Raw genomic sequence first — 27,608 nt, 5'->3', positions numbered from 1 at the left:
CAAATTAATAAAACCAAAATCCACAAATTCTGTTTGTGCATTAACGCGCTGTGATTACACATGAATATACCAGACGTAATCAGGTTATATACATTTTATTTAAAGAAAAACTGGGCTGTCAGAATATGTATGCTGTCCCATGAGTGTATAGTTATATGATCATGAAGACAAAATAAAAAGTTAAATCACAGATATTCATTTAAAAATCATACATAAAACAATAGTGAACAAGACTTTTGGCTTTTGAGATTTGTTTTTCTAGGCCTTGGTAGTCTCGCATTGTCAAACCTATCTACGTCGCTGTGTCAGTGCTGTAGTAAAGTCTGGCTACACCACCTATCTATACTGGGATCGGAAAAACAAACAAACAATCAGGTTGTTTATTTCTTTAAAACAATCACAACTGTCCTGGGCGGGGCTTTATTCCACGCCCGAAAACCGCCACAGGCCAATGGTGGCTTAACAACCATAACTCGGTGCGGGAGGTCTGTCAAGCGTTCGAGTGAGGGAAACATGCCGAAGCGTTGTGTGTATGGATTGTGCAAATCTGATACCCGTTATCCTAAAAGTTTGGACAGGGTGGTGGAATTTTTTCCCTTCCCGAAACCTAAAACCCAAGGGGAGAAATGCCGGGCGTGGATCAAGCAGTGTGGGAGGCCCCATTCACAACTAGTTAAATGTCAAAAGATTAACAGAAACACCTACGTACGTTTGCTCCAAGGCAAGAACACGCTAATGTTAGCTAGCTAGTTAACTCAGCATAGCATTGCTTGGAAATAATTATGTTCTTTGTTCATAATGCATATATTTGAACGTAAAATAAAAGGACAATTCCGGCGCAAAATAAACCTAGGGGATAACAGATGTGTACCCACTCGATCGCTCTCTGGGACATGTTTTCATGCTAATCTAATGTGTTTGTAGCTTGAAACAAGCTAGCGTGGACTGCTGATTAGCTTACAACGCTAGTATTCGGGGGAAACAGGGAAAGTAAAGACAAAAATCGGCTCAAATAAAAGGCTCAAAATATCACCACACTTCAACGGTAGCCTAATGAGGGTCCCTAAATGTTAACGGTTAACCGGAATTGTCCTAAAAATGATTAAAGGCAAGACTGAGGCTCACTGACATACTTTAAAATATATTTCAGGATTTTGTTAATCGCTAAAAATATAAGCAGTAGAATGTTATCATTGCAAAGTGTTCAGGCTAATGTCTTGTGTTTATTCCACAAGATTTATGGATAAGCTGTTTGATTTATAATTATTAGATTATTTTCAAATTTCACTTCCCCTGCTGTGCATGAACATAGCTGTTCCTCAATGTGTGTGATTCCATTTGAATAGTCAGCGTATGAGGCATGACCTATAGATTTAGCTTCAATTTTGATGAAATTATTCTCTAATCGGTTGCATATTATGTCATGGATACATCCCTCGAATGCATACTGCAGTCCCCTTTGTCTTGCTCTCTCAGATATTTCACCTGTTTGCCAAAAATTACTAATTATCTCCTTGGGAATGTCTGACACCGGTGCATACATAGTATAATAGACGTGCCAGGCACCAAAGCTTGTCAGGCGTAGCAACAGTAACTAAGGAGGGCGGGGCTTAGCGAAGGATCAATTAGGGCTGGTGTTAAAAAATTAATACTGGTTTGATATCAAGCCAAACACCGGACTGGATCAGTGTTCCAAAATGTACCACTAGGTGTCGCACTTATCTCAGCCGCTCCTGAGTGAGAGCAATGAGAGAGCCCATAATGAGAGTGTAGTGATTCAAGATCACATGGTGGCAATAATGCACCTCATTTCCTTATCGGCAGCACAGTTTTATTTTTATTTTAAGATAGCTCCAGTGTGTTTGAGCTTCAGAAAAGCTTGGGGAAATGTACAAACTTGTGTGGATGCTACGGCGCTACTTGATCAATAACAGAGCTATGCTAATGAAAAGCTATTTGATTCAGAAAACAGCGACGCTATTGAGAAGAGGTTAAACTAGTAACGCTACTGGCGAACACTGCCTGCAATACAAGTTGGATTTAGTGCCGTGATGGCACAGGTTCCCAATCTAGGCTACTTTTTAGTTTGCCAAACCTCTACCACAATGTACATCCGTTGAGCCAGACTAGGGCCTTGGTGATCAGTGGGGAAAAACCAACATTGTAGCAAACACAGATTAAAGACTGTTTACATTCTTTTAGTCAAGTCCCAGTTCCTTTTTGTCCAAAACGTTAGCTGTGCCATGCCTCAAAGCAGTTCCTGTCTGAAATGACACATAGGGCCACATCACACTCCTTACACTTCCAGGGGGTAGCCTGTTTGGCCTTCCTGGTCTGTCTGCAGTTTACGCAGGGCCTGCGTCCATACGAGGCCTTCCTGCTTACATCAAGTATTTTAGCGATAGCTACAGGTACGTGGCTACTGCGTGTCTGGGCAGGAGGGGTTTTAACTGTGACACCACACAACTGGGCTGTCAGCTCCTGCAGGAAGTCCCTGTGGCTCATGGGTTCCTCCTGCTTCTCTCTGCAAAGCTCCTTGTGGAGGAGGTAGCTGTTTGTGGCTGCAATGTCCAGGAAGTGAAAGAACAAGGTCCGGTACCAGCGCATGCTCTTGTGATGTACAGAGTAATACTGTATCAGCTGGTCAGACATATCAACACCGCCCATGTGCTTGTTATAATCCCTGATAGGTGTTGGGCATGGAAAGCATTTGGTGGTCCAGTCGCCACCCCGTGTTTTGACTCTCCTCTTCACAGTGTTTCCAGAGAATGCCGGGTGGATTGTAGAGCAGATAGAGACCTCACGTGTGTCCATCCACTTCACAAAAACCAGTGGGCCTTCACGGATCCACCTGATGGAGCCTCTAGGAGCATTTTTCTTCAGCACATTCAATTCTGTGTGGGGAACATCTTTTCTATTGCCTCTGTATGTGCCACATGCTCCGACATTCAGGTTAAACAGATCCTTGAAGAGTTTTGGACTGGTGTAGAAATTATCCACATAGAGATGAAAGCCACTGCCCAGATATTCTTTGTTCATCAGGGACATCACAGAGTCATATGCAAGTCCAACGCCTGAGACAAACTGTGACTTTCCAGTGTACACAGTAAAGTCCACAGTGTAGCCATTGCTGCTGTCAGCCAAAACAAAGAGCTTGAAACCCCACTTGATCGGCTTCGCTTTCATGTGTTGCGTCATTCCAGTATGGGCCTTTGTCGCCACCATCCTCTCGTCAATCGCAAGGTTCTGCCTGGGGTGGTAATATGCTAAGCAAGCATTTTTGATGGTGTCCAGGAGGGGCTTCAGTCGAAACAGGCGGTCATGATCTGGTGTCCCTTTCTTTCTGTCATTCTCAACATCTTCCTCAGGATCACTCATGTGGATGTTCCAAGATATCACCTGATACCTGTCCCGTACCATGATATTGGCTGGAAATGGGACACTGAAGATTGTGTTTTTTTTCCAGTAATCTCTGATCGTACTCAGTTTCACCAATGCTATAAAGAAAGTCAGTCCCACATACCTGAAAAACTCCTCCATGGTGATGTTAGTCCATGAATATTTTTTTCCTTTTGCAATGTTTTTAGCAGCTTGTTTATTTGTGTGATGACAAATGGTTAGAGCTGCTTCATTGCTGAAAAACAGTTTGAAAAGGTCCATCGGTGTGTACGTTTTGTCCGGGTTCAGTTTATGTCCGGGGGGTCTTGCTGGGACAAACCTTCTTTGCTCTGGACATACATCAGGATCTTCCTCAGTTTTCCAGGAAGTGGCTGAGTATACTGGTTTTGGCTTACGAGGAGATCCGGATGTGGTTTTGGTCCAGCCACTTGATAATCGTCGTGCACGTTTGGACCTGGATCCCTGTGCCCTGCTGTGTGGTGGAGAAGGAGATCGTCGTCTAGTCCGTCTACGAGCTCTCCCATGCTGGGGGGGCTGCTCTCTTTCTGTAGAAACATAGAGGCTGGCATCTTGTCCTGCAGCAGAGGTGGTAGTATCTTCAGCAGCGGCCCTCACATGTTCTCCTGCAGGAGAGGTGCTAGGCTCTTCAGCAGGGGGGCTGGCATCTTTTCCTGCAGGTAAGGTGCTAGGCTCTTCAGCAGGGGGGCTGGCATCTTGTCCTGCAGCAGAGGTGATAGACTTTTCACCAGGGGGGCTGCCACCTTGTCCTCCAGAAGAGGTGCTAGGCTCTTCATCATCTTGTTGGTAATCATCACTGAAGAACAAACAAAAATCATTAGAAAGATTGAAGGTTTGGAGTATCAGATATAAGTGTCTTTATGTGTCACATGTTACAAAGGTCCTGAGGACATCGGCTGAGAATGCTTAACCTTTGGAGAACGGTTTTGGCCATAAAAGCACACATTTTGTTGCCTCTGGCCCATTCTAATACAATTCAATTTTATTGATAGTGTCAAATCATGACAGGGGTTACCTCAGGACACTTTACAGATGGATTAGGTCTAGACAACACTATACTTTACAAAGACCCAACAATTCCCACCAAGAGCAAGAATTTGGTGCGACAGTGGCGAGGAAAAACTTTTAAAGTACATTTTCCTGATGATGATAACTTTTACTTAATATACTTTTACTTAAGTAACATTGTAGGAGTTTTAAGGTATGTATTAAGGTAAGTATTTTTTTACAGCGTGATATTAGTACTTAGGATCTGTATAATTCTTCCACCACTGCTTAACACTAGGCTGTGCTGTGGTTTGATGCTGTGGGCTGCAGTTAATGGATGGTCAGAATTTTGAGAATCCGACAAACAATATGTTTTATTTTAGATTCTTTCTAGGGTAAGTGTTTTTTTTTTTTCTGCGATCTTTTATCAAAACATGCTTTTTCAAACCTGCCAGCGCTATTTGGGGTTGGGAGGGTTAAGGGACTTGTTTGAGCAACCTGGGGTCCTTGAGTCAATGCGTAAGCATTAACAGTGTATTAATTTCATATTTTAATCACAGTTAACTTATAATATTACTGGTTAAAACTGGAATTGCATTACACCTATAATTTCATTTGGGTGCAATCCTGCGGGCGAAAAAGTAAGCTACTACTATATCCCATTCTGAGGCTGCAGCACCATGCTCAATAACAGAGCTATAATTTATAAGCATTTATTTCTTTTTAATGGCTCTCACTGGTTTGTGTCCAGGGAACATTACAAAAAACGTTTAAAACACATTTCAGAGCGAGTCACACTTTTCTGATGGCTCTGCATACAGCGGCTTTACTATTACAGTATGATCCGCTACACTGTTATAAAGAAAACTGCCGTTTGCAAAAAACGTAATGCGACACAAAAAATCTGCTGGGATGTTAAAGCCTGTCCACGATGGTTGATGTTAGTGATATGAGGACGGATAAGGTATCTACATATCTGATGGACTGTGAAAAAATTTGGAAATGAAAATACATCTATAGTCGGGACTCAATATCATCTCCCGACGTAAACTCTCTGTGAATTAATACAGCTTTTTCATCAACGGGATCGTCGACAAAAGGACATGACACGTTTTTTTATTCATGCAGATAACAAACTGCATTAAAATGCGCCTGATACAGACTGAATGAATGAGGAAATGAGAGAGAATAAACCTTGAGTTTCTCTCAGTCTCTCAGAGACTGAGAGAAAACCTGCTCCCGACCAGGTTAGGTTCACAGGCTCAGTTACCTAGTAACTGACTCGGAGGTGAAGTTACCTCTCTTTCTGAAACGGAAAACCCAGTTTCCCCTCATCTCAGGGTTAACAAACTCAGAGTTTTCACTAAACCTGCTTTATGGAACAGACCCCTGATGATAAGGAATTACAATAGTCCAGCCTTGAAGTAACAAATGCTTGGACTAGTTTTTCTGCATTGTTTTGAGACAGGAGGTGCCTAATTTTGGCAATGTTACGCAGGTGAAAAAAGGCTGTTCTTGAGATTTGTTTTATGTGGGCGTTAAAGGAAATCAGTAATATAATAATAATATATATTATATATAATAATTCCACTATTCCATCATATATTCATCCATATGCAGTGATATATTTTGATGAATTTGTCAACCCGATTGTAAACATGTAGGGAATTATTTTTGTGCATTGGCGGATGATTTTGCCCAAACTACCAGCCATATTATTGAATAAATAAATGTAGCATACCAGTGTTTCCGCTATATACATTTATTCGCTGCGGTCAGCCATTACTAAATTGTCATAAATTCCTAATTACACGACTCTTCAGAGCTGTCTGCTCCACGAACTCAAGCGAACAGTCATCCGCTCTCTCTCTCTCTCCTTGGATAGAGAGAAAGAGAATGTTAGTATTTCCCTTTAGACCTTATGAAATAAACAGGCTTAAGTATTGTAGATGCTGTATTATTTTTCACATGCAGTTACACACTGTGTGCGAGGCTCTGGGAGCCCTGCGTGAACTAGTCTGATGTCGTCCTACTCAGATTCTAGTCAGAATATGAACTTCCCGATCTCAAATGTTGTGGGCGAGGCTAAGTTCAGCTGGTATCCAGGCTAGTCCAGAACAGGATCCATTATCAAATTGAAATCGCACCCTAGACCAATATTGTGGTTTCTTATAGCTTGTGATTTCTTTTCCAAATCTATATAAAAAAAAAAAAGCCTGACATTAGGTGCAGCGGCTGTCGTCGCCACTAGACCCAGGCGTCGGCTTGGTGTGTCAGGACCTTCCTCTATTCCGACGCACGTTATGGAGATCGACGTAATTTTGTAATCAATGCAAAAATTGCAACTTCGGTACTTATCTTTCTACAGTACCTTAGGTACCAGGGAATGCAATCCTACTGGACCTGACTGGGGTAATACGCCTAAAATTGCAAATGTTCTAGTCTGCCGCTAAATGCCGTAGAAGAAGAACGCCGACCAGCATGAAAAAGCAGAGAATAGCCACTCAACGGCTTGAACGCATTCACTTACTGTAACACAGCTGTGGGTCCAGAAGACAGTTGTTTTCTCCAGATTACATGTAAATTACGCTCTCCTTTCACTCCAAACAGAAAGGTGCCCCCCCCAAAAAAAAAGTTTAAATAAAGGAATTAATGTTAAGTACTTTCTTTTGTTTTTTACACAACCCAGTAGGGCTGAACGATTATTTGCATTTGCAATTAAATTGCGATATGTTAAAATTTGATTTACTAATCGCAGAAGCTGCGATTACACCCCGGTCACTTGACAAGTTGCTGCAAACCGTCACGTATTGTGCAAAACATGCCTTGCTAATGTTGCTATCTCACGGGGCAACACCACTGACCTGTATCACCACTTAAAAAAACACCACAAAGCCATGTATGATAGTTGCATGGCTAAAAAGCCAAACCAGGCTGTCAACTGTCAAGTAAGCGAAATGCCACCCGGCAGGGATCACTGACCGCGTAACTCCATATGAACATACTTCAGCTTATTAGCTGTTAGCTAAACTAACGTTAGCTTCGCGGTGAAGGCTAGCCATAGGCTAGCGTGGAACAGATCGTGCAGGTCGTATCCGGGGCGTATCCTCGGTAAAACAGTATTATCTTGCGCATGTGCAGAACGGATCGTGCAGGCAGAACGGATCGCGTACCGACAGTATTATGGTGCGTTCTTTTTGTCCACCGAAGTCCATCTACGAGTCGTTTTCCGGAGTTACGACCCGGAAGTTGCAAAAGAACGCCACCGAGGTCGTATTTACGACTCGTCAAGTCGTCTGAACTCAGAGGACCCCGAGCTCACTTTCAATGATGGCTACGTCGTGCATTACACGTAGTAAACATTGTGGTTATCTACAATTTTAAGCACTTTTGTCTTTGTTGTAACCAAATGAAGAAGTCGTACACATAGCGCTGTATACTGCTACCTATAGGCATGTCGCTACAGTCTTATTAGGAGTTACATACCGCCTAATTAGTTATTTTGTAGCTTGTGCAGCTGAAATTGGCTAGAGACGCTCGGTTGCTATATGACAACAATGGCTTTAAGCCGAGTCTTGAGCAGAAAGCAGAGCAGTAGCCTAACGTTAATGTTAATCAAAACGTAATTTTCATGTATCAAACTGTGAGATATATTTGTGTAATATGTCAATAACTGGGTGAATAGAATCTTAAATGTTACTAAAAATATTACAAAAATCCATCTTTTCTCCGACTCGTAGTATTGTGTGACAAAAAGAATGCAACAACCCGTGGTTATTCGTTTTTCGACACGGATGTGACGTCACGCTCGAGCTACTAGTCGCTGTCACTACCCAAAGTGAGTAGAGTGCAGATTTGAGTAGCGCATGCTCAGATTTAAACGGTTTACGGCATAACGTGTCATACCCGATGTTAGCCGAGTCAGACCGGCTCTGGTCGAGTGCAAATGTGAGTTGTGCATGCTCAGATTTAAACTGTTTACGGCATAACGTGTCTTACTGAAATTTGTGAAATCTGTAAAATAATAAACTTTTCTCTTTACATACAAAATCAGAAGATGGAAATCATTTCTAAAACGTTTTAGCTATCTATGATTGTTTGGTTGCTAACGTTAGCTCAAAACGCCATTCAAGTGACAGCCTTTGTTGTGTCTGATTGCTAACTTGTAGCTAGCAGTCATTTCAAAAACGTTTTAGCTCTCTATGATTGTTAGATTGCTAACGTTAGCTCAAAACGCCATTCAAGTGACAGCCAATGTTGTGTTTGATTGCTAACTTGTAGCTAGCAGTCATTTCAAAAACGTTTTAGCTATCTATGATTGTTTGATTGCTAACGTTAGCTAAAAACGCCATTAGCATCTAGTAGGCTACTTGATTGCTAATGTTAGCTCAAAACGCCGTTAGCATCTAGTAGGCTACTTGATTGCTAACGTTAGCTCAAACCGCCGTTAGCATCTTGTAGGTTACTTGCATAGTGTATACAAAGAATTTACCGGCTTTGGTGTATATATCTATGGGTTACTTGTCGCAAAGTGACGCATGCGCAACTCACATCTGCACTCGTCGCAAAGTGACGCATGCGCAACTCAAATCTGCACTCTACTCACTTTGGGTAGTGACAGTCGCGATTACAAGACAAAAAGAACGCACCATAATATAGGAAGAAGTTCCACTCCCTCGTTACTTCCGGCTTCTGAACTGGTTGCAGTTCCACCAGAGTTCCATATAGGGGGCGCTCACAGGCCAGTGCAGAATGAATGGGGCTCTATGGAGCTATACCCCTCAAAACCCACTTTTCTCAGGATATAATTTTTTGTCTAGTAATTTGAATGTTGCATTCGAAAGGGGGGGCTAAAAAAATACACACGGTTGTGTGTTAGATTTTTTTAAAGTCACTTTTTTGTTCTAAAAAGCCTTTTAAAATGTCAATGACGTCATACACATATACGGCCAGAGATACTGCTTTACGGCCAGCTCTGAGTCGCTTCCTTTGTTCTCTCGAGGCATCGACAACACAGCTAACAGGTTCGGCTCTCCCTGTTAATACATGTGCTAGAAAGAGGTTTGCTGATGTTTTAAAGACCACGCCGAAATATTCACTCTGATATTCAGGCTCTGCTTCGGATGCCGTCAAGCGGGATCTCCGATCGTAATCACTCCTTCACTGACCAATCAGCATTCATTAGCAGAATGCTGCGGCGGCTGTTATGGGCTACAACGACTCACCCTGTAAGAAATCAAAAGGACATAAGTAATTGCGTTATTCAACTTTCGGTCTATAACCCATGTTGAACTTGCAAAACTACAATCAAATCTGAGGTTTCTCAACGACAATCAGGCGAAAGAGACACATTTAGCCGTCTAGCTCCATAGAGTCCCATTCATTTTGCACTGGACCGCGATCACACCCCCAGTGGAACTCTGGTGGAACTGCAACCAAAATCCAGTACAATGGGGATGAATAGGGAGTGGAACGGTGTCACTACCCAAAATGAGTAGAGTGCAGCTTTGAGTTGCGCATGCTCAGATTTAAACGGTTTACGGCATAACGTGTCATACCCGATGTTAGCCGAGTCAGACCGGCTTTGGTCGAGTGCAAATGTGAGTTGCGCATGCTCAGATCTAAACTGTTTACGGCATAACGTGTCTTACTGAAATTTGTGAAATCTGTAAAATAATAAACTTTTCTCTTTACATACAATAACAGAAGATGGAAATCATTTCTAAAACGTTTTAGCTGTCTATGATTGTTAGATTGCTAACGTTAGCTCAAAACGCCATTCAAGTGACAGCCGATGTTGTGTTTGATTGCTAACTTGTAGCTAGCAGTCATTTCAAAAACGTTTTAGTTATTTATGATTGTTTGACTGCTAACGTTAGCTAAAAACGCCATTAGCATCTAGTAGGCTAGCTACTTGATTGCTAACGTTAGCTAAAAACGCCGTTAGCATCTAGTAGGCTACTTGATTGCTAACGTTAGCTCAAACCGCCGTTAGCATCTTGTAGGCTACTTGTCGCAAAGTGACGCATGCGCAACTCACATCTGCACTCGTCGCAAAGTGACGCATGCGCAATTCAAAGCTGCACTCTACTCATTTTGGGTAGTGACAACGGCTTTCCGTAGACCGGCTTTGCTAGTAGCGATTACAAGACAAAAAGAACGCACCATTAAGAGACCCTTGCGCTTTATGCGCAGTCGCATTGGAATGTACAGTGCTAATCCAGTTCTCTTAATACTATACATCCATGGGAGAGGCTTACCCCATTGGAAGCATCTCACAAGCCGGAAGCAGTATCTACGTTTACATTTTTGAATAGCAGCGGCCAATGCGGTATCTATTATGAAAGTAGCTGGATGTGCATGTTGCTGCTTTCATCGAGCATGTGGGGGTGGGGGGCAGGACACAGTTTTGAATCGGAGGCGAGTGGTAAAATGTACACACCCTGTGAATCGCAACTTATTAAATCAAAACATGCTAATAGAGTCAACTAATAATATAATAAAGTAGTAATAAAATTCCATACCCTTTTTGAAATCATGTTGCAATGGTGTAGCCAGGTAAATTACCTTATTAAAAACATGCACTCTCTCTCTCTCTCTCTCTCTGCCCAAATGATCACCAAATATGAAAACTATCCATGTATATATTTTCGCTACTGTAAATAAATGAATGCCACTTACAAATCCTCATCTGGAACAAATTCCTCTTCGTCTGCGAGAAAACTCTCTCCTCCTGAGTCTCCATCGTCTTCACTTTCCAGTTCCCCCTCCTCTGATGTATCTTCTTTTGTGCTGTATCGGGTGAACGATGCCATTTTGTTCAAGCAAAAAGGGAATAAAATGTCTCAAAAGCAGCCAGTCGAAGTTAGTTAGCTAGCGCTTCAAAGTGTGCTCAGAGGCGTGCAGAGGATATTTGGTGTAGTCTCTTCGTCTTCTTCTCTGATTTAATGGCGGACCGCAAACTATATGTATAGGTGCTGCATACCGCCACCCACTGTAGGCTACCAGAGTGTGTAACATCAGGGTTCATATAGCGTACTTCAGACTAAATAAATATATATCTAATGCTGTATATTTAAGAAAAATAAAGAGAGCCTTGCAAATTTCCCTCATTTTTTACTCAGACCTAAAATCCCTTCCATCACCATCCTAGCTCATATATCTTATCACATAGATGTTTATGTTTAACTACACATCATAGTAGTAATGAGGTGTTCATTTTCAGGAACATTTCTAAAATCACATTTCTCTTATATGCACACAAAATTGTCCCCTCTGCCCCCAGTGGAAATTACGCCTTAGCTTATAAAAATTCTTCTTCACATGATCTTAGCAGTTCACTGATTCTTGGGAATTTGGATAAAACAGGTTTTAATTTTGAAAATAAAAAGTTAGTTAAATTACAAAATCTGAAGGTATATCTTTATAGACCAAAGTGTTGGCTGTTCAGCAATGTACTGGTGCAACCTCCTCATTTTGTATTTTTTTCACAAAAACAAAGTAATAACTGGAAAAACGTCTAGTTTTTGTCAACACCGTCAGACACAATAAAAAGCATATTATGTTTTATTTATTTGCTCTAATATGTATTTTGAGTTTTTAAATCATTATCTGACATTTGTAGTACACAGATATGCTGTTAATTGTTGAATATTCACTTTTGTTCATTTTTTATACTGTTTCACGTGTACTCCTTTAAAAGATCTAACATCATACAACGTTTACTTTAAGCCTAAATAGAAAACAGTAATGTTTTTTTATTTAACAAACATATATTTGTATTAAAAGAGACTTTTACTTTAATAACTCAACAGCACTGAAGACCCATATTGTAAGCATATTCATTTAAAACAAATAAAAGTCCCTCTGACGGTGGTGACACTAATCTGGTGACAGTGGCCTCATAACAACATACAATTCCAAAATGTATACCACACAAGATGGCTTCTTGCTTAACAACTTCATTTAACTATTGGGTCCAAAAAATAACAATCCTGAGCATGCATATCATGTGAAAGAGTAGGTATTTGTCACCACCGTCAGACATCACCACCGTCAGGTTTTTTGTGACGTACAGTCTGACGGTGGTGACAAAAACCTCCAAATAGTCCTTAACGGAGTCTAGAATATAATTGTTGATCACAATAAATACGGGCTCATGGCTGTGGTTCGGCCGCAGCCTCAAGGCCGAACCACAGCCGTGAGGATATCCACGAAAACCTGACGGTGGTGACAAAAACCTACTCTTTCACATGATATGCATGAGTTGTTCACATTAGCCATTTTGTTTCCCCTCTATTGCTAGCTACTTCAGACCTCTTCTTAAAAAGTATACATTTATGTCATAATCTAATCTAATATTTTTTATACAAAAGAGACGGTATTGACATGTTATGGTGGCGACAGTAGCAGTGTCCATAAATATGAACAAGTTTAAGAGAAAATAGCAAATATAAGGGAGCTTGAGTGATCTTGAAGCATGCAGTAGAGCTGAAGGTTTGAAAATGGGGTCCTCAGAAATGTAGTTGACCTTTTAGTTGCCTGACTTTATTGCTTTTTATAAATATCTGACGGTGGTGACGAATATGTGGGACACATTTTGAGCAACCACAAAATAATAGTAAATATTGTTAAAAACTCACTGTTTGTAGTTTTTAAAACATATTACAATGTACTATTTCATGTGGTAAAGATATTATTCAATTCAATTATTACTTTGTTTTTTTAATCAAGTTGAAATGATTATCTCCTATCCGAGGACAATTGATTTTGTAGGCAATGGGCCAGCAAATAATCATTAAATTAATAAAAATAAAAAAATAAAACTATAGAACCTTACATATGTGCAAAGGACCCCCTGATTATAACCTTGATTCTTTTTATTCATGAAAATGTTATTAATTTCCAACAGAATTGGCACTTTTCTTAGTGGGACATTTTGCCAAAGTTTCAAGAATCAGTGAGTTATATTATTTTATAGTATTAATACAGCAACAACACAGCTAGATCAGACCAAAATCAAAAGTGACTGGATACTCCGATTTTGAACCACAACAAAAAAAAAAAAGTCTGAAATATTACTTTATGCACCAAAACTATTGTGGAAATAAAGTTATTTACTGTATATCTGACTCTTTACCTGAAATGGGACGTTGGATGAAGCTATACATTTTCATGTATTCATGTCATGTTATGTCATACACTTTAGCTTCACTAATTATTCAATATAACGCCTATCTTTGGTATTAATGTATCAGCATTTGTAGTATTACAGCACAGTGCCATCTGATTGCACAGAAAGCCTGATATAAGCCCACTCAGGCATTGGAAAATGTATAATTCATCAACTTAATTAAAGTACAAGTTTGTACAAGTACAAATTACAAGCAGTGTCAGTTCTTTGCAACTACTCTCTCTGGTATTACTGGGGTCTGCTGTGTTCTTCACTTTCTCTCTCGTTTATCATTTGTGTATGATTGCAGGCAGTGGTGGAATGTAACTAAGTACATTTACTTGAGTACTGTAATTAAGTACACATTTGAGGTAATTTTTTTTATTTTTTTATTTTTTTTCTACTCACCACAACACAACAAAAAAATAACACTAATATTAATTAACTTTTTTTTTTTTTTTTTTTTTTTTTTTTTTTACACTTTTATAATTAAAAAAAAAAAAAGAAATGATTAGACCAATAAACACTGACTTGATTGACAGAACTGTTTTCATTATTTCCAGTTTCTAAAAAGGGAGGAATTTTCTGCATTGAGTACTTTTACTTTTAATACTTTAAGTACATTTTCCTGATTATACATACATAATTTTACACTGCAGGACTTTTACTTGTAATAGAGTTACAGTGTGGTATAAGTACTTTTACTAAACGCTTCTCCCACCACTGATTGGAGAGCACTGAGGAAGTGACCTCTGAGTTCTGTTGTTGAAGTTGAGTTGTTGGGATCCTCCCTCCTCTCTTGTCTGACTGGGATGATGGATAGGTACAGTATCGGTCTGGTCCATGGCTGAGGGAGTAGAGAGAGCTGGGAGAAGCTGAGATAGGGCTGAAGCTGACCTGTGTCGGTGGAAGGAGAAGTAGACAAATATTTGTATATACTATGTACTATATACAATACTTTTATTGATTCCCAGTGGGGAAATTACAATTAATAAAATATTTTGGAGTAGGGCTGGGCAATATATCAATATTATATCGATATCGTGATATGAGACTAGATATCGTCTTAGATTTTGGATATCGTAATATCGTGATATGACATAAGTGTTGTCTTTTACTGGTTTTAAAGGCTGCATTACAGTAAAGTGATGTACTTTTCTGAACTTACCAGACTGTTCTAGCTGTTCTATTATTTGCCTTGTCCCCACATTGACATTATGTCTACATTACTGATGATTATTTATCCAAAATCTAAGTGTGAAGATATTTTGTTAAAGAACCAACTGTCAACCCTAGAATATCGCCGCAATATCGATATCGAGGTATTTGGTCAAGAATATCGTGATATCTGATTTTATAATGTATATAATAATATACATAATAATGAAATGGAGAGAGATATTTACACTTAGGTTTTGTTCAGTATGTTCGGCTAAACAGATACACACACATTTCGTGGCTCACTAGCAGTACTTTGTAAAGTTGGTGAATTGGTTGTTTAGGGCATATCAAACTACACAAATGATCCGGCAGTCAAATTTGAGCAGATGGCAAATGGCTTTGCTCGCTGTCTGAATCACCTTAAATCTTTAGGTTTTGTATGGTTTAAATAGTTGAGCTATAAAATGAGAATTAGTCAGTTTTAGAGTAGCTGGCAGGCTGATTTTGTTACATTTGGACATAATCAGAATAGCAGTTTCCCCCCCATTCTACCAGTCTGTACAAAGCTAAGCTAACTGGCTTCTGGCTATAGCTTCCTTCTAAAAAAAATTTAAGGATTGTTTTAATGGTTGTTAAAATGAAGCTATCTACCACACACATTTTTTTTTGGTTGCTTTGTTACAGAATTTAATTATTATCATGATGTATTATTTTAATAGATAGCTCTCTTTGTTGACATGAGTAGTTGCGCATGAGGATATTTATAACCAACAGAAAAGTCAGACAGTTAAAGGTAAGTACACACTAGCTGTCAGAAGAGTTAGACATATGGACAAGAATGTCCTTACTGTGGATGCTAGAACCCTCTACTGCCTATTTTGTAAAAATAATCAGGGCACACGAAATCTGCAGCTGCAGTATTTTCTGCACATTTTAAACTATTTAAAAAATATATATAGCTGATAATGTTTGCACATCTCCATACCAAGCAGAAAAACAATCTGACATTATACATGGATAAAACCAGACGTAATCAGCTTACATACATTTTATTTAAAGAAAAACTGGCTGTCAGAATATGTATGCTGTCCCATGAGTGTATAGTTATATGACCATGAAGACAAAATAAAGTTGAATCAGATATTTATTCAAATTGCACATAAAACAATAGTGAACAAGACTTTAGGCTTTTGAGATTTGTTTTTCTAGGCCTTGGTAGTCTCGCATTGTCAAACCTATCTACAGCGCTGTGTCAGAGCTGTAGTAAAGTCTGGCTACACCACCTATCTATACTGGGATGGGGAAAAAAAAACTATCAAGTTGTTTGTATTTCTTTAAAACAATCACAACTGTCCTGGGCGGGGCTTTATTCCAGCAATTAGGGCCGGTGTTAAAAAAATGTAATACTGGTTTGATATCAAGCCAAACACCGGACCGGATCAGGGTTCCAAATTTTACCACTAGGTGTTGCACTTATCTCAGCCGCTCCTGAGTGAGAGTGATGAGAGAGCCCATAATGAGAGTGTAGTGATTCAAGACCACATTGTGGCAATAATGCACCTCAAAGCCATGACCTTTACCTGCAGTGAGGTTATAATAAACTTTTTGGTTATTGGTTTCTGTGTTTACACTTTGCCTCGTCTTTTTCAGCTCACCTCTTTTGTCCACTTTTCCATATTAACAGCACAGTTTTAGTTTTGACCTTTAATGTAATCTACCACAATGTACACCCGTTGAGCCAGACTAGGGCATTGGTGATCAGTGGGGAAAAAACAAACATTGTAGCCAACACAGATCAAAAACTATTCTTTTAGTCACGTCCCAGTTCCATATTGTCCAAAACGTTAGCTGTGCCATGCCTCAAAGCAGTTCCTGTCTGAAATGACACATAGGGCCACATCACACTCCTTACACTTCCAGGGGGTAGCCTGTTTGGCCTTCCTGGTCTGTCTGCAGTTTACGCAGGGCCTGCGTCCATACGAGGCCTTCCTGCTTACATCAAGTATTTCAGCGATAGCCACAGGTACGTGGCTACTGCGTGTCTGGGCAGGAGGGGTTTTAACTGTGACACCACACAACTGGGCTGTCAGCTCCTGCAGGAAGTCCTTGTGGCTCATGGGTTCCTCCTGCTTCTCTCTGCAAAGCTCCTTGTGGAGGAGGTAGCTGTTTGTGGCTGCAATGTCCAGGAAGTGAAAGAAAAAGGTCTGGTACCAGCGCATGCTCTTGTGATGTACAGAGTAATATTGTATCAGCTGGTTAGACATATCAACACCGCCCATGTGCTTGTTATAATCCCTGATAGGTGTTGGGCATGGAATGCATTCGGTGGTCCAGTCGCCACCCCGTGTTTTGACTCTCCTCTTCACAGTGTTTCCAGAGAATGCCGAGTGGATTGTAGAGCAGATAGAGACCTCACGTGTGTCCATCCACTTCACAAAAACCAGTGGGCCTTCACGAATCCACCTGATGGAGCCTCTAGGAGCATTTTTCTTCAGCGCATTTGAGTCTGTGTGGGGAACATCTTTTCTATTGCCTCTGTATGTGCCACATGCTCCGACATTCAGGCTAAACAGATCCTTGAAGAGTTTTGGACTGGTGTAGAAATTATCCACATAGAGATGAAAGCCACTGCCCAGATATTCTGTGTTCATCAGGGACATCACAGAGTCATATGCAAGTCCAACGCCTGAGACAAACTGTGACTTTCCAGTGTACACAGTAAAGTCCACAGTGTAGCCATTGCTGCTGTCAGCCAAAACAAAGAGCTTGAAACCTTTCATGTGTTGCGTCATTCCAGTATGGGCCTTTGTCGCCACCATCCTCTTGTCAATTGCAAGGTTCTGCCTGGGGTGGTAATATGCTAAGCAAGCATTTTTGATGGTGTCCAGGAGGGGCTTCAGTCGAAACAGGCGGTCATGATCTGGTGTCCCTTTCTTTCTGTCATTCTCAACATCTTCCTCAGGATCACTCATGTGGATGTTCCAAGATATCACCTGATACCTGTCCCGTACCATGATATTGGCTGGAAATGGGACACTGAAGATTGTGTTTTTTTTCCAGTAATCTCTGATCGTACTCAGTTTCACCAATGCTATAAAGAAAGTCAGTCCCACATACCTGAAAAACTCCTCCATGGTGATGTTAGTCCATGGATATTTTTTTCCTTTTGCAATGTTTTTAGCAGCTTGTTTATTTGTGTGATGACAAATGGTTAGAGCTGCTTCATTGCTGAAAAACAGTTTGAAAAGGTCCATCGGTGTGTACGTTTTGTCCGTGTTCAGTTTATGTCCGGGGGGTCTTGCTGGGACAAACTTTCTTGACTCTGGACATACATCAGGATCTTCCTCAGTTTTCCAGGAAGTGGCTGGTTTTGGCTTACGAGGAGATCCGGATGTGGTTTTGGTCCAGCCACTTGATAAACGTCGTGCACGTTTGGACCTGGATCCCTGTGCCCTGCTGTGTGGTGGAGAAGGAGATCGTCGTCTAGTCCGTCTACGAGCTCTCCCATGCTGGGGGGGCTGCTCTCTTTCTGTAGAAACATAGAGGCTGGCATCTTGTCCTGAAGCAGAGGTGGTAGTATCTTCAGCAGCGGCCCTCGCATGTTCTCCTGCAGGAGAGGTGCTAGGCTCTTCAGCAGGGGGGCTGGCATCTTGTCCTGCAGCAGAGGTGATAGACTTTTCACCAGGGGGGCTGCCACCTTGTCCTGCAGGAGCGGTGCTAAGCTCTTCAGCAGGGGGGCTTGCACCTTTTCCTGCAGGTAAGGTGCTAGGCTCTTCAGCAGGGGGGCTGGCATCTTGTCCTCCAGAAGAGGTGCTAGGCTCTTCATCATCTTGTTGGTAATCATCACTGTAGAACAAACAAAAATCATTAGAAAGATTGAAGGTTTGGAGTATCAGATATAAGTGTCTTTATGTTTTACATGTTACAAAGGTCCTGAGGACATCGGCTGAGAATGCTTAACCTTTGGAGAACGGTTTTGGCCATAAAAGCACACATTTTGTTGCCTCTGGCCCATTCTAATTCAATTCAATTTTATTGATAGTGTCAAATCATGACAGGGGTTACCTCAGGACACTTTACAGATGGATTAGGTCTAGACAACACTATACTTTACAAAGACCCAACAATTCCCTCCAAGAGCAAGAATTTGGTGAGACAGTGGCGAGGAAAAACTTTTAAAGTACATGATGATGATGATAACTTTTACTTAATATACTTTTACTTAAGTAACATTGTAGGAGTTTTAAGGTAACAAAGTTTTTTTTACAGCGTGATATTAGTATCTGTATAATTCTTCCACCACTGCTTAACACTAGGCTGTGCTGTGGTTTGGTGCTGTGGGCTGCAGTTCATGGATAGTCAGAATTTTGAGAATCCAACAAACAATATGTTTTACTCATTATTTTATTATACGTTATGATTCTTTCTAGGGTAAGTGTTTTTTTTTTTTTTTCTGCGATCTTTTAATCAAAACATGCTTTTTCAAACCTGCCGGCACTATTCGGGGTTGGAGGGTTAAGGGACTTGTTTGAGCAACCTGATGATAAGAAATTACAATAGTCCAGCCTTGAAGTAACAAATGCTTGGACTAGTTTTTCTGCATTGTTTTGAGACAGGATGTGCCTAATTTTGGCAATGTTACGCAGGTGAAAAAAGGCTGTTCTTGAGATTTGTTTTATGTGGGCGTTAAAGGAAATCAGTAATATAATAATAATATATATTATATATAATAATTATTTTTGTGCGTTGGCGGGTGATTTTGCTCAAACTACCAGCCATATTAGTGAATAAATAAATGTAGCATACCAGTGTTTCCGCTATATACATTTATTCGCTGCGGTCAGCCATTGTCAAATTGTCATTAATTCCTAATTACACGACTCTTCAGAGCTGTCTGCTCCACGAACTCAAGCGAACAGTCATCCGCTCTCTCTCTCTCTCTCCTTGGATAGAGAGAAAGAGAATGTTAGTATTTCCCTTTAGACCTTATGAAATAAACAGGCTTAAGTATTGTAGATGCTGTATTATTTTTCACATGCAGTTACCAAGGGGGTAAGCTTCGCTTCAGAACTCGAACCTCCGATGGCGCCATTTTGTTGCTACAAAGGTATCACCTCCTGTTAGCATTCCACTGACCACCATTTTTTTTTTTACGTCACTTGACTGCGAATAACTTTACATTTGAAGCGTTTAAAGACCCTATTTGTCCATTGTTTAGTTCTAAAGAAACACGACAATGTATAAAAGGCTCCATTACCTTGTACCTCACGTTATGGTTTCCGTAGCAGAAGTTTTTGTAAAAATAGGCTAACGATTGTGTCATAACCAAGTGACTTACTGTCGCACAGTAGATGAATTACCGTATAGTACAGGAGAAGCTTGCAGGCAGTTTCGACTTACATTAGCTGTTTAGGTTTAATTGCTAATGTTAACTAGCATGTTAGTTAGCAATAATTAGCCTGTGCTTATGTTATCTCCTTACATATACCTACACTCTCCGTCTCTGTAAGATTGGGAATGATTGAGATTTCTCTTGGCACAGCTACCAGAAGACTTACAACTTTCAGACACATTGCTCACGTCACATTTACGTTGTCTCCGTCAGTTGGAGGCTGCGCAGTAAAGCAAGGGATTAGGGCTGAACGATTTTTGAAAATAATCTAATTGCGATTTATTTAAAAAATATTGCGATTGCGATTCGATATGCGATTATTTTTTAAGCTCTTTGTCTTCTGTATTAGTCAACAAAAACTAGCAATAAATCATTGTATAGTATGAACTTCACAAGATTAGATAGACTAAACAAGCTGTTCTTTCCTGGAGGCCAGGCCTGTATGTGATGGTGAAATTAGGTGATGCGTGAATTTATATGAATGACCTCTTTTATTTAACTACTTCAATCCCAGTAGTATATTGAGCACTGACCAAGCCTGGTGGAAACATTCATATGAAAGTCAGAAATAAATCACACTAAAGTGCAGATTGCAGAAATATAAAAACAAATGTGGCTTTACAACACTTAGTAGTATTTAGATTATTTAATTATTATTTACATAGACATATGTAAACATGTGGATTGCATTTTTTAAACACTGTCTTTGAACTTTACTAGACCGTTAAATAAGTAAAATATATACATCGGTGTATTTTCTTTAACAGCGCACAGAGAGGAGCTGCCTCCAGCCCCTCCCTCCCTCATGAAGTTGCGTGCCGTGTGCATGACAGCGTCAACGACGCTGCACTAGCTCAGAGAGGCTATCATTACGTTAGTAGTAGCATGCTGGTGTTGCCGTGGGATTAGCTAACTGTACTAATAAAACCGTTGAAACACCGTGGCCACGTTGCTGTGACAGCTCCCCAAACGTCATTTATCAGAGTCTGGTTGTTACCCCTCTCCGCGGCAGTCTCCTCCGCTCCATATCTTTATAATGGAGCTAACCGGAGCTAACCGCTAATCAGAGCTAATCGTTGCTAACCGAGCCTTCAGTTCTGCGTGCCTGTATTCATTTAACTGCATGTGTGGACTGGAGCCCGAATAAAACCCTTACAAGTTTTAAACTACAACTCAGAGTTGTTTGAATGACAGAAATCTGCTCAAGGTACGGCGTACCGTTAGCGTGCTAAGTTGATGCTTTCTCTGCGGACTACGGAGTGCGGACTGATTTGCTCTCGTGAGTCACGTGACCAAATCGCAGCCTTTGCGATTAGGAAATCGCGTTTTAACATATCGCGATATTATCGCAAATGCAATTAATCGTTCAGCCCTACAAGGGATCACCGCAAAAGTGCTTCTAATAGCCTTCACTGGTCTCCGTCCAGAGCAACGGGGTCTATTGGTCCATTATATCTATATCTATCTATATCTATATCTATATCTATATCTATATCTATATATATCTATATCTATATCTATATCTATATATATCTATATCTATATATCTATATCTATATATATATATCTATATCTCTCTATCTATCTATCTATCTATCTATCTATCTATCTATCTATCTATCTATCTATCTATATATATATATATATATATATATATATATATATATATATGTCAATGGCAGTTACACACTTGCTTAAAATCGTACTCATCCTCTGTAATGTGTGCGAGGCTCTGGGAGCCCTGCGTGCTGAACCCCACTGTAGTCCAGAGCTAGCCTGATGTCTTCCTACTCAGATTCTAGTCAGAATATGAACTTCCCGATCTCAAATGTTGTGGGCGAGGCTAAGTTCAGCTGGTATCCAGGCTAGTCCAGAACGGGATCAATTATCAAATTGAAATCGCACCCTAGACCAATATTGTGGTTCCATATAGCTTGTGATTTCTTTTCCAAATCTAAAAAAAAAAAAAAAAAAGCCTGATCATCTACATTAGGTGCACCGGCCGTCGTCGCCACTAGACCCAGGTGTCGGTTTGGTGTGTCAGGACCTTCCTCTATTACGACGCACGTTATGGAGATCGAAGTAATTTTGTAATCAATGCAAAAATTGCAACTTTGGTACTTATCTTTCTACAGTACCTTAGGTACCAGGGAATGCAATCCTACTGGACCTGACTGGGTTAATACGCCTAAAAATGTTCTAGTCTGCCGCTAAATGCTGTAGAAGAAGAATGCCGACCAGCACAAAAAAGCAGAGAATAGCCACTCATCTCTGTGCACGTTGGTCACTAACGGCTTGAACGCATTCAGCTTCAGCTTTTACTGTAACAGAGCTGTGGGTCCAGAAGACGGTTGTTTTCTCCAGATTAAATGTAAATCACGCTCTCCTTTCACTCCAAAATAGAAAGGTAACCTGTATCACCACTTAAAAAAACACCACAAAGCCATGTATGATAGTTGCATGGCTAAAAAGCCAAACACCAGGGCGTCAACTGTCAAGTAAGCGAAATGCCACCTGACAGGGATCACTGACCACGTAACTCCATATGAACATACTTCAGTAACAGAACGTGGAAATTACTCAAGCAGTAAAAGTTTATCACGAAAGAAAGGATGCACCTCAGTCCTGTGACTAGGGGTGGGGGAAAAAAAAATTGGTACAGCATAGTATCGCAATATTTTCCGTAGCAATACTGTATCGATACAAGTATCGATCTTTTATTATATATGTGTTGGTCAGTTTGTCTGCTTGACAATCCCATTTTGCAGCAATAAAAAGTTTTCTTTTGGGGACATAATTTGAAATTGGAAAAAATTTGAAGTTGGAAAAAAGGTAATAAATTGCAATATATCGCAGAATATTGCAATATCTTTAAAATCGCAATTATATTGTATCGTGACATAAGTATCGTGATGATATCGTATCGTAAGGCCTCTGGTGATTCCCAGCCCTACCTGTGACCAAGCCTGGGGTGACTGCTTTGATATACACTGGATAAGCGGTACAACATCCGTCCCGACAGACAGGCAGAAACTAAAATCTGCTAAACTGTTGTAGAGAGTGTGAAAAGATGGACCAACGAGTCAAAACTGGATTGACAGGATTTACTGCAGACACTCAAACTACAGGAGACCATCCCCCAACACTGCTGGTCCTGAACGACTAGCTGACGAGCTGAATGGATTTTACTGTAGGTTTGAAAAGCCCACAGTCACACCCCTCCCCCACACCAACTCACAATTCAGACAATCATCTTCCCCCACCCCCATGCTGTCACCTGTGAAGACCTCAGAAGACCCATCTGTTAACCTCCTGAAGTTCCCTGACGACACAATGGTCATCGGTCTCATCCGGGACAGTGATGAGTTGGCCTACAGACGGGAGGTTGATCAGCTGGCTCTCTGGTGTCGTCAGAACAACCTTGAGCTTAACACGCTCAAAACTGTGGAGATGATCATGGACTTCAGGAGGAGCCGCCCCACTCTTCCCCCCCATCACCATACTCAACAGCCCTGTGTCTGCTGTGGAATTCTTCAGGTTTCTGGTATCCACTATATCCCAGGACCTAAAGTGGGAGCCCAACACTGACACCATCATCAAGAAGGCCCAGCAGAGGATGTACTTCCTGTGCCAGCTCAGGAAGCTAAACCTGCCTAAGGAGCTGCTGATCCACTTCTACACAGCCATCATCCAGTCTGTCCTCTGCATGTCCATCGCTGTCTGGTTTGGATCTTCCACCAAAAAGGACAGGAGCAGACCACAACGGACAGTTAGGACTGCAGAAAAGATCATCGGTGCCAACCTGCCCTCCTTTCATAACTTATGCACTTCCAGAGTCAGGAAACGGGCAGGAAACATCACTGCAGACCCATCTCACCCCGGACACAACCTGTTTCAGCTTCTCCCCTCTGGTAGGCGCTACAGAGCACCGCACGCCAAAACCAACAGACTCAGGAACAGTTTCTTTCCACAAGCTATCACTCTGATGAACAGCTGACTTCTGACTCACAGTGTCAGGTTCAATTCCTGTGCAATAACCCAGCAACACTGTCACTAATCAGCACCTGTTTACTGGTTCCACTTATTATTTATTCATCATTGTCTATTTCAGACTCGAACCTCCTATGGCGCCATTTTGATGCTACAAAACGATCACCTCCCGTTAACATTTTGATGTCACTTTGACAGCGAATAACTTTACATCTGAAGCGTTTAAAGACTATTTGCCCATTGTTTATTTCTAAAGAAATAGAAATGTTTAGGTTTAATTACTAATGTTAACTAGCATTTTAGTTAGCAATAATTAGCCTGTGCCTATGTTATCTCCTTACATATACCTACGCTCTCCGTCTCTGTAAAATTGGGAATGACTGAGATTTCTCTTTGCACAGCTACCAGAAGACTTACAACTTTCAGGTTGTTCACGTCATCTCTCTCTCAGTTGGAGGCTGCTCAGTAATGCTCAACGCTCACCGGAAAAGTGACTTCTAATATCCTTCACTGGTCTCCGTCCAGAGCAACGGGATCTGTTGGTCCATTCTTATAGAGAGCCGAAGTCACGCCCTTCTACTTCCGGTCCATGGGACCTTAATTCGGAAAAAATATGAACGAGAGTCAATGGAGAGATAATAATTATTTTTTGATCCCGTTTGAATTGGGCCATGGATTAAAAATATGATGTTCGTCAATTTAAAACATTATTTTTCAACCGAAGAAAGTCTCCGTTTATTGTTAAACTGTTGAAGCATAAGACTGTGAAAATACGTAATTAGAAAGACTACATACTTCATGGATGACATCTCGCTGAAGCTACGATGTCTCTGTGGGTATCGTACCAGGATATAACGTTACTCTAATGAGCAGAGGATCTCGCTTGTTCTTTTGCTTCTCTGCTGAGAACACTTGACTGGATAAAACACAGCAGTTAAGATAACGGTACATGTGTTGTTTAACAGAGCTAAGCTAGCTAGCTAGTGAGCAAGCCGAGCATCAAGCTAGGTGAGGTAGATTGTGTGAGATGTAGTTCACTGAGCGGTTTCACACTAGTGGTACTAGTGGTACTATGACAAACCTACGGCTAACTGAGACTTTCTTCGGTTGAAAAAGTATCTTTTAAATTGACGAATATCACATTTGTAAGCCATGGCTCAATTTAAACGGGATCAAAAAAAGAATTTGCTTCCCCCTGTTCAGTACCGTTCATATTTTTTCTTAAGTTAAGTTAAGGTCCCATGAGATCCACCGGAAGGGGCGTGACTTCGGCTCTCTTGCTGCGTTCATGCCACCTTGGAATAACAGGCACCGCCCCCCTGGTTACGTTGTTTTTCCGACTGGCAGCGTTCACATGGTCGGGATGCGCGTTCTTCTTCTTCTGTTATATTGGCATTTGGCATAACAACTTTTTGCATGACTGCCACCAACGGTTGGCCGTAGCCTAGAGCATCAGGTGTGTGAAAACATGGAGGCCACAATAACAAAATATTTTCTGCTGTTTTGTTATGAGAGTATCCAAAAAGCACATCGCCAGGTGTTTGTTTGTGTTATCTGCAGGACAACGAACGGGAAAAGACACGGATAATGTTTTTTATATATATATATATATATATATATATATATATATATATATATATATATATATATATATATATATATATATATATACACACACACACACACAGTACACACAGGCCTATTTATGAATAATTTTAAACATGTTATGTCTGTGTATGTTTCTTGGCAGAGGCATTTGTCCACAATAAACAGTTTATTGTCATTGAAATATGTTCAGTGAACCAAAGTCGTCTCCATCAAACGTCAGCTGTCAACAACGCGTCACCAACTGGGAAACTAGGCTCGTTCGAGATGAGCCAGATCTGCGCAGAATCGATCACCGGCAATCACCGCCCAATGCATGCCGGTTAGATTTGTGTCCGACTTGATCCCGACTTGCTCTGACGTCATGCACACGTGGGCAACGATAATCTCACGACCAAGGCGGCCGCAGTTCTGAGAAGCAGGCAGGGCAGTTGCTTTTCACCAACTGCAAGAGCCAGGCGGACGCAGGTGGACCCAGTGCATGCTGGGAAACGCTGGCCTCTCCGCTGATCGAACAGCTGATTGGTTCAGAATCGACTCAACATGATGACGTTTTATATAAACTTTTTATTGATTTTGAATCGGAGGGATTTTAACTGCTATTTGTCTGATTTAAAGTCTTATTCTGTACAGAATACATGCTGTGTGGCTGATAGTTGTGTTTAGAAGTCAGAGAGACTAAATCTGTTCAGATTACGGATCATCTACAGTCTGTTAATTAAAATCAGCAACAGATCACATGTAGAGAATTTTGACAGCTACTCTGTCATAATAAAACCAACTGGAGACTGTGTAGGAGCAGATATATGGGTCTGATAACATTTTATTAAACCGGAATCGGACCACAGTGTTTGTGTCACTTCCTGTTCAGCCTGAAGGCTGCTGGAGTCAGCTGGAAAACTGTCCGACTTGAGAGCGGACCTTTGTCACCGCCCCCCGCTGCTGCCGCCTGCTCTCGTCTACTTTACAGGCGAGGCGCAGTTCATCTCGAACAAGCCTACGGTTATCAAAATCCAGCCCGAGTTTCCCACCTCTGATTCCCACAGGAAGTTACGTGAATGGTGACGTTTTCACTCGGAAAAACGTTTTTTCGATGTCCATGAACGCACGGTCTATATACTGTCTATGGGCTTACCCCATTGGAAGCATCTCACAAGCCGGAAGCAGTATCTACGTTTACATTTTTGAATAGCAGCGGCCAATGCGGTATTATGAAAGTAGCTGGATGTGCATGTTGCTGCTTTCATCGAGCATGGGGCGGGGGGCAGGACACTTTTTTGACTGTAAAATGTACACACCGTGTGAATCGCAACTTATTAAATCAAAACACAGCTAATAGAGTCAACTAATAATATAATAAAGTAGCCGAATGCACGCTATTTGTCCGGAAGCCTACACTCACACTCTTGAAATTCCATACCCTTTTTGCAATCATGTTGCAATGGTGTAGCCAGGTAAATTACCTTATTAAAAACATGCACATCTCTCTCTCTCTGCCCAAATGATCACCAAATATAAAAACTATCCATGTACATATTTTCGCTACTGTAAATAAATGAATGCCACTTACAAATCCTCATCTGGAACAAATTCTTCTTCGTCTGTGAGAAAACTCTCTCCTCCTGAGTCTCCATCGTCTTCACTTTCCAGCTCCCCCTCCTCTGTTGTATCTTCTTCTTTTGTGCTGTATCGGGTGAACGATGCCATTTTGTTCAAGCAAAAAGGGAATAAAATGTCTCAAAAGCAGCCAGTCGAAGTTAGTTAGCTAGCGCTTCAAAGTGTGCTCAGACCTCAGACGTGCAGAGTATATTTGGTGTAGTCGCTTCGTCTTCTTCTCTGATTTAATGGCGGATCGCAAACTATATGTATAGGTGCTGCATAGCG

The 27,608-nt window shown here is 41.0% G+C and overlaps 3 protein-coding genes across 3 annotated transcripts in view; 1 reads left to right on the top strand and 2 right to left on the bottom strand.

Annotated features, from left to right (window-relative positions):
- The window catches only part of LOC120561038 (voltage-dependent N-type calcium channel subunit alpha-1B-like), a 261,579-nt gene that overhangs the window by 53,656 nt on the left and 180,315 nt on the right, over positions 1-27,608 (top strand). The gene's annotated exons all lie outside the window — the stretch shown is intronic.
- Positions 80-27,549, bottom strand: LOC120561040 (piggyBac transposable element-derived protein 4-like). The gene is made up of 3 exons (XM_039804008.1): positions 27,432-27,549; positions 11,086-11,219; positions 80-4,213 (listed from the first exon to the last, which is right to left on the bottom strand). The coding sequence occupies exons 2-3, from the start codon at positions 11,217-11,219 to the stop codon at positions 2,233-2,235; spliced, it is 2,115 nt and encodes a 704-aa protein (XP_039659942.1). The 5' UTR covers positions 27,432-27,549; the 3' UTR covers positions 80-2,232.
- Positions 15,864-27,457, bottom strand: LOC120561039 (piggyBac transposable element-derived protein 4-like). The gene is made up of 2 exons (XM_039804006.1): positions 27,295-27,457; positions 15,864-18,583 (listed from the first exon to the last, which is right to left on the bottom strand). Exons 1-2 carry the CDS (start codon positions 27,429-27,431, stop codon positions 16,582-16,584), a joined length of 2,139 nt encoding a protein of 712 aa, XP_039659940.1. The 5' UTR covers positions 27,432-27,457; the 3' UTR covers positions 15,864-16,581.

Source organism: Perca fluviatilis, chromosome 6, assembly GCF_010015445.1.
Source record: "Perca fluviatilis chromosome 6, GENO_Pfluv_1.0, whole genome shotgun sequence".
NCBI classification, from domain to species: Eukaryota; Metazoa; Chordata; class Actinopteri; order Perciformes; family Percidae; genus Perca; species Perca fluviatilis.
This window is presented reverse-complemented; position numbering and strand designations above follow the sequence as displayed.